Raw genomic sequence first — 7,522 nt, forward strand, 5'->3', positions numbered from 1 at the left:
GGGGGGTGGGAATGCTTGTAATCTCAGCCCTCCAGAAATGGAGACAGTAGGATCGGGAGTTTACAGCTTGCCAGTTTTTTTTTTTTTTTTTTTTTGTTTCTTCAGAAAGGTTCTCTTTATGGCTGTCTTGCAACTCTCTATGTAGGACAGCCTGGCCTTGAATTTACAGAAATCTGCTTGCTTCCGCCTCCTGAGTGCTGGGATTAAAGGCATGCACCACCACTGCCCGGCTCAGATTTCTTTCTTTCTTTCTTTCTTTTTTTTTTTTTTTTTTGTTTTTGTTTTTGTTTTTTCGAGACAGGGTTTCTCTGTATTGTTTTGGAGGCTGTCCTGGAACTCGCTCTGTAGACCAGGCTGGCCTCGAACTCACAGAGATCCGCCTGCCTCTGCCTCCCAAGTGCTGGGATTAAAGCTGGCTCAGATTTCTTATTCTTGTTGGGTTTGGTATTCTGTGATGTAAGAATAACAGAATATAAACTGGGCAGTGGTGGCAATTGCCTTTAATCCCAGCACTTGAGAGGTAGAGGCAGGTAGATCTCTGTGAGTTTGACACCAGTCTGGTCTACAGAGCAAGTTCCAGGACGTCCAGGGATACACAGAAAACCAAACCAAAAAAAAAAAAAAAAAAAAAAAAAAAGCAAACAAACAAAAAGCAAAAACCAGAATTTGTCCCATAAGAATTGGAGAAGCTATAGTTGAAGTGGAATCGTCTAACTACTTAGGCGTTGGAAGGGTCATGGAAGAAGAGTTTAAGACTGAGCATTGCCGGGCGTTGGTGGCGCACGCCTTTAATCCCAGCACTTGGGAGGCAGAGGCAGGTGAATCTCTGTGAGTTCGAGGCCAGCCTGGTCTACAAGAGCTAGTTCCAGGACAGCCTCCAAAGCCACAGAGAAACCCTGTCTCGAAAAACCAAAAAAAAAAAAAAAAAAAAAAAAAGACTGAGCATTTAGGGGGCTGGAGAGATGACTCAGAGCTTAAGAACACTGGCTGCCCTTCCAGAGGTCCTGAGTTTGATTTCCAGCAACCACATGGTGGATCACAACCATCTGTAATGAGATCTGGTGCCATCTTCTGACCCGCAGGAATATAGAACACTGTACACATAATAAATAAATCTTTTTTAAAACGTAAAAACAAATTATTCCAAAAAGAAAAAAAAAAAAAGATCGAGCATTTAGTTGCCAAGTAAGGGCGAACTGCATTGTGTTAATCCCTGCCTGGCTTGATGCTTTGCGCTGTGCACGGGGACCATCAGAGGTGAGGAAACCAAGTTTGAGGACTCTAAATGTAACATACCACCCCTGAGCTGCCTCAGCGGGCCTCTGATAGGAGTTGGCAGCTCCTCCCTCCTCCTGTCTGGGCGGGACAGAGATTCACTTCAGTTGCTAGGGAAAGAGAGATGCGGAACCAAATTCTCCGTCTCAGAGTGTTCTTGGGGGAATCCAATGAAAAGCCAGCTTCTCTCTGTTGGTCTTCTTGCGGTGCCTTTCGGGAATTGTAGTCAAACCTTCTTCCCGGTGCTCCGACGTAGGCACGGACAGGACTACAATTCCCAGTATGCCACGCGGCAAGCGAGTGCATCGCCTATTCTCATCCCCTTTACTCGTCACACTTAACCCTGCGCTCCCTTCCCTTTGGATTGTTTTTCGGCCGGCTCCTGTCTGTGAAAGACTTCGTGGTTCTCCCACCGTTTTTCCTCATCCTTTTATTTCCAGAGGCCAATGCGAGACACTGGCTCTGGTTAAGCGACGGCTCGTGACCCGGGGTACGCGAGGGAGATCCGAGTGGTGAGGGGCGATGAGAGGGCTGAGGGGCAGAGTTGAGCGAGAGGTGGCGTGAAAGGAAAGCCAGGGGGAAGTGAGGAGCTCGGACGGCGTGGGTCTCAGTGAGAAAGGTGAGGCTGGGTTGGAGGGAAAAGAGATAGAAAGGGATTTAGGTTGGTGAGCATGGAGGTAGTTTATAGCCGGTGTCTCCAGACGAGAGCTAAGGACTTGACGGATCTGGAGGAGGTAGCGTGACCTGACCAGGAGGGTGGAGGGGAGAGAAGGCTGGGTTCAAATAAGCATCTTTGACACTGCTTAGATGAATTTGAGGCGTCGTTGATATGCAAAACAACTTTGCGGCCGGGCGTTGGTGGCGCACGCCTTTAATCCCAGCCCTCGGGAGGCAGAGGCAGGCGGATCTCTGTGAGTTCGAGGCCAGCCTGGTCTACAAGAGCGAGTTCCAGGACAGCCTCCAAAGCCACAGAGAAACCCTGTCTCGAAAAACCAACCAAACAAACAAACAAACAACTTTGCAAGTGTGGAACATTGAATGATTCTGTCACTTGTTCACACTGGCGAGGATCTGGATTTGGTCCTCAGGACCACACACACACGGAATAATCTCACCAGTTGGAGACCGAGAGAATATTGAACTGTAGGGGAGATGCAGAATGGAAGGCCAGCCATGCTACATTCCTGTAATCCCAGCACTTGGGAGGTGCAGGCAGAGGGATCCGGTGTTCAAAGCCAACCTTGGCCTCTCATTAAGTTCAAGGCGATCCCAGGGGCTTGATGAAGAAGCAGGAACATGAGGGGCTTGGGAGAAATAAATGATGAGTGGCACCTGCGAGGGAAGTATAGAAATGATGGGTTAGGGTGGCCTGGGATAGGTCTGCAGTCAGAGTGACACTGGCCTGGGTTGTGGGGGAGTACCTCTGACATGTGTTCCTCTCAGGTGATGGACATCACCCCTGCAAGGGGTGGACTGAACAGAGTGCACCTACAATGCAGGAATCTACAGGAGTTCCTAGGGGGCCTGAGCCCCGGGGTGCTGGACCGGTTGTATGGGCACCCAGCCACTTGTCTGGCTGTCTTCAGGTGAGGAGCCCTTCAAAGCAAGGACCGTGGTTTGGGGGAGTGTAACGGGGTCTGCAGACTGGAATTAGTATTCTCGGGGTGGTGGTGGGGGCATAGCCTAGGGTGACTACTGGCCTGTTAGAGATCCGCCTCCAAAGTGAGGCAATCCGAAACAGGAGGGTGTGAGGGCAGTGGACAGGTAACGGGGTGGGGGACGGGGCGAGACCTTTGAGAGGCCAGCAAGGGCAGAGGTGCAGGCGTGAGGCAGCTTCTGGTAACATTTGGCCTCTGACCCTTACAGGGAGCTCCCTTCTTTGGCTAAGAATTGGGTGATGCGGATGCTTTTCCTGGAGCAGCCTCTGCCGCAGGCTGCGGTGGCCCTGTGGGTGAAGAAAGAGTTCAGCAAGTGAGTCCCGAGCACAGCCGGCTGCCGGCGGCTGCTTTCTCAGGCAGCACACCCAGGACACACCCAGGATCTAGGGATCAAACCTAGGGTCTCTCAACAGTCTCTGCCCTACACAGGGAACACCCTCCAGAGTACACTTGCAGCGTTTCCGGTTTTGGAGAGTTGTAATTATATGTAACTAACCAGTTGTATGCTAACTTAAAAAAAAGTAAAAAAAGACAAAAGGGAAAAGCAGTCCCAGAAGTTGGGAGGTAGAGATAGGAAGATCAGAAATTCAAGGGCTACATAGTAAGTTTGAGGCTGTCCGAGACCTCATAGGACCCTTTCTGAACCAAAAGAAATGAAAAGAAAAGAAAAAAAAAAAGGAATTGACCTAGAAAACAAGAAACAAACAATAATAAAAAAACAGCAAGCCGGGCGTTGGTGGTGCATGCCTTTAATCCCAGCACTTGGGAGGCAGAGGCAGGAGGATCTCTGAGTTTGAGGCCAGCCTGGTCTACAGTGCGAGTTCCAGGACAGCCTTCAAAACAATACAGAGAAACCCTGTCTCGGAAAAAAAAAAAAAAAACCAACAAAAAACAAAAGGCTAGACTCTGCTTAGCATTGCAGTTCAGGCATCTGAGGCAAGAAAACACAGCTTCACTCTGGGATACCTGGGACACTGCTCCAAGGACTGGACTGCGGGTCTCCTTTCTGCTCATGACACACCCCTCAACTCCGATTCTGTCCAGGGCTCAGGAGGAGAGCACCGGGCTGCTCAGCGGCCTCCGAATTTGGCATACCCAGCTGCTCCCCGGTGGACTCCAGGGCCTCATCCTCAACCCCATCTTCCGCCAGAACCTCCGGATTGCCCTTCTGGGTGGGTATGTCGCTTCCCTCTCTTCCTGAGCTGGGCCAAGGGGAGCTGCTGACTACAGCAGTGGGGGAGAAGCTCCCGAGAGGGGCCAACCCCCTTGGGGAGGGGTGTAGAAAATGTCCCCCTTCCCATGGCCCATGGGGGGAGCAGGAAACAGACAGGGGCTCCTTACTCCTGCCTGTTCTGGCCACAGGGGCAAGGCCTGGTCTGATGACACAAGTCAGCTGGGACCAGACAAGCACGCCCGGGATGTCCCGTCTCTGGACAAGTACGCTGAGGAGCGCTGGGAGGTGAGGACCGCGCCCCTGTGTGCGCGCCTCTGCTGTGCCCCCATCCCCGGTGGCCCTTGAGACCGCAGTCTGTCCCTTTCGTCTCCAGGTGGTCTTGCACTTCATGGTGGGCTCCCCCAGCGCAGCTGTCAGCCAGGACCTGGCTCAGCTGCTCAGCCAGGCCGGGCTTATGAAAAGGTGAGGAGGGCACCGCCACCCCCCCTCGGCCGCCTCTCAAGTAAAGTGGGCGCCCGGGGTTAGGAGGGAGTGAAGGGAGTTGGGTGGGGAAAGGGGTTAGAGTAGGTGTCACCGGGAACGGGAACGGGTAGCCCCTTCTCTGCAAGTTGCTACCGTCGCCCGTCTCCATTTCTAGCGCTGAACCCGGAGAGCCGCCCTGTATCACTTCTGCTGGCTTCCAGTTCCTGCTACTTGACACGTCCGCCCAGCTCTGGTACTTCATGCTCCAGTATCTGCAGACAGCCCAGGTCTGAGCCAGGGCCTAGCGCGGCGTGCCCGGTCTTCCCAGGTCCCGCTGAGCAACAGCCTCCCCAGACCGTGCTCCTCAACTCCCTCGGCCTGTCACACCTCCCTCCCCCTCTCTCACGTCTCCTTTTGCTCTGCCCCTTTCTCCGCAGAGTCGGGGCATGGACCTAGTGGAGATCCTGTCTTTCCTCTTCCAACTCAGTTTCTCTACTCTGGGCAAGGTAAGTATGGGGCTGGAGGCCGGGGAGATAAAGAGAGGTTATGGGGAAGCAGAATGGCCACGGAACTGCCTGAGAAGGCAAGAGGGGGGGTGCGGGGGTGTGGGGGGCTGGGCGGTGAGTGGGGGGAGTGTCCCAGCCCCCCAGGTGGCCATCTCTCCCCCAGGACTACTGTAGGGGCTGGGCGGTGAGTGGGGTAGTGTCCCAGCCCCCAGCTGGCCATCTCTTCCCCCCAGGACTACTCCGTAGAGGGTATGAGTGACTCTTTGTTGAACTTCCTGCAACACCTGCGTGAGTTCGGGCTTGTTTTCCAGAGGAAGGTACGCACACCCAGCCACCTGGCTTTGAGGAGAATGGGGTGCTGGGGTGCAGCAGAGAGCCCTGGCCAGGCCCGAATTGCTTGGGTCATTTGAAGGGGGGGAGTTAAAGGTTGGTGGTTTTGCACTGTGGGATCTGATGTCTAAGAGGAGCCGCTAGGGCGGTGACCTGCAAGAGGACCCTATTTCCCCATGTCCCTCCAGAGGAAATCCCGGCGTTACTACCCCACACGCCTGGCCATCAACCTCTCATCCGGTGTCTCCGGGGCCGGGGGCACTGTGCACCAGCCAGGCTTCATTGTCGTGGAGACCAATTACCGACTGTACGCCTACACGGGTGAGGCTGGAGGGAGGGGGGGAGGGGTATGGGGGAGGGCGGGCCCAGGAGGAAACAGGGCTGCGGCCCTGTGTGTGGTTCAGGAGCCCTCCGGTATCTCTTGTAACGCTTGAGGGCAGGGCTAGAGGAAGGCCGGCGGGCGTGGGCAGCCTCCTCACCGCTCCTCACATCCCTGGGCCAGAGTCGGAGCTGCAGATCGCCCTCATCGCACTTTTCTCTGAGATGCTCTACCGGTTCCCCAACATGGTGGTGGCACAAGTGACCCGGGAGAGTGTGCAGCAGGCCATCGCCAGCGGCATCACGGCCCAGCAGGTACCCCACTCGGAGTGGAGGGCCGGCGGGAGATGGGCTGTGCGCCTGTCGGGGTGGGACGCGGTACTCCCGCCATTGGGAGCATAGCCTCAGGTCTGTCGGGCCCCATGCCGTGGCGAGGCAAATACGGGAGATGCCGGCCGTCTTGGTGGCATTCGGTGATGGCTTTCTGCCTCCTCGTCTTCCTAGATCATCCATTTCCTAAGGACGAGGGCCCACCCGGTGATGCTCAAACAGGTATGGACGGGTACCAGGATGCTGGAGGCTGGCAGCCTGGGCTCCCTGCATGGAGAGGATGGGTGACAGGGCAGCTAGCCCACAGAGACTTGCCCTGGGTCCTACAGCCCCGCCCCTTGTCCGCCCACAGACTCCCGTGCTGCCTCCCACCATCACAGACCAGATCCGGCTGTGGGAGCTGGAGAGGGACAGACTTCGTTTCACTGAAGGTGAGTGGCCTCTGTTGACCTCCCAGCCGTGGTCACCGGCTAAAGAGGTGAGGCCAGCAACGTGGCCGTGATGAATGAGAAGGGTCTCGTGCATTTCTTATTCCCACCCTCCTCCCCCAATCCCAGTGGGGAGAGAAAAGCTGGCCCTTTCTTTTGATACATCGGTAGCAGGAACTGTGTCCCAGATCAGCGCGGTTTGGATTAAGCTAGCTAGGTGAGGGTAGGAGGATAATTCAGTCATCTCCCCGGGTAGCTTTGCATGTTTTTTTTTTTTCTTCCTTGTGGTACTCTGTTGTCTTTTCCAATGTCTGGATGCCACGAGTGTTCAGGTGAACAGTCAGTCACCCGCTCTTAAATTGTGGCCTGCTGCCCTTGTCCGGGTGCTGCCCTTGCCCGGGTGCTGCCCTTGCCCGGGTGCTGCCCCTGACCCGGGTGCTGCCCCTGCCCGGGTGCTGCTCCTGCCCGGGTGCTGCCCCTGCCCCGGTGCTGCCCCTGCCCGGGTGCTGCTCCTGCCCGGGTGCTGCCCCTGCCCGGGTGCTGCCCCTGCCCGGGTGCTGCCCCTGCCGAGATGCTGCCCCTGCCCCGTTGCTGCCCCTGCCGCGTGCTGCCCAGAGGCCGATGCATCCCCTCACCTCCTGCCTGTCCCACCCGACCCCAGGCGTCCTGTATAACCAGTTCCTGTCGCAAGTGGACTTTGAACTGCTGCTGGCCCACGCGCGGGAGCTGGGCGTGCTCGTGTACGAGAACTCGGCCAAGCGGCTGATGGTGGTGACTCCGGCCGGGCACAGCGACGTCAAGCGCTTTTGGAAGCGGCAGAAGCACAGCTCCTGACCCGGGCGGCCGGGCGGGAGGGCGGATGAGCGGGCAGCTCCCCAACTCAGGTGTATTTTGTTTACCCACCGGGACACTTCTTGTTTAATAAAATTAAGGAAAAAAAAACAAAAAACTAAGCGGCTGCCGGCACCTGCTCGTCTTTTTCCCATCAAGGCGGTGGGACCTTGAGAGCGAGAGTCTTCTACGCACGCGCCGGCGTGGCCC

At 55.8% G+C, this 7,522-nt stretch overlaps 1 protein-coding gene across 1 annotated transcript; it reads left to right on the top strand.

The window, feature by feature from the left end:
• Positions 1–1,590: 1,590 nt before the first annotated feature.
• Gtf2h4 (general transcription factor IIH subunit 4) lies at positions 1,591–7,434 on the top strand. Its single transcript, XM_005087614.3, has 14 exons — positions 1,591–1,765; positions 2,719–2,861; positions 3,142–3,246; positions 3,978–4,109; positions 4,296–4,392; positions 4,481–4,569; positions 4,745–4,856; positions 5,007–5,075; positions 5,309–5,392; positions 5,594–5,726; positions 5,908–6,038; positions 6,228–6,275; positions 6,406–6,484; positions 7,143–7,434. Exons 2-14 carry the CDS (start codon positions 2,722–2,724, stop codon positions 7,313–7,315), a joined length of 1,392 nt encoding a protein of 463 aa, XP_005087671.1. The 5' UTR covers positions 1,591–1,765; positions 2,719–2,721; the 3' UTR covers positions 7,316–7,434.
• The last annotated feature ends 88 nt before the right edge of the window (positions 7,435–7,522 follow it).

This window comes from Mesocricetus auratus, unplaced genomic scaffold (genome assembly GCF_017639785.1).
Source record: "Mesocricetus auratus isolate SY011 unplaced genomic scaffold, BCM_Maur_2.0 Super-Scaffold_100027, whole genome shotgun sequence".
In the NCBI taxonomy this organism is placed as follows: domain Eukaryota; kingdom Metazoa; phylum Chordata; class Mammalia; order Rodentia; family Cricetidae; genus Mesocricetus; species Mesocricetus auratus.

Excerpts from the sequence above, each read along its gene's own strand:
- Gtf2h4 (XM_005087614.3), top strand. The coding sequence starts at position 2,722 with ATGGACATCACCCCTGCAAGGGGTGGACTGAACAGAGTGCACCTACAA. Across the intron at positions 4,393-4,480 it reads ACGCTGAGGAGCGCTGGGAG|GTGGTCTTGCACTTCATGGT; the intron begins GTGAGGACCGCG and ends TTTCGTCTCCAG. Across the intron at positions 4,570-4,744 it reads CAGGCCGGGCTTATGAAAAG|CGCTGAACCCGGAGAGCCGC; the intron begins GTGAGGAGGGCA and ends CTCCATTTCTAG.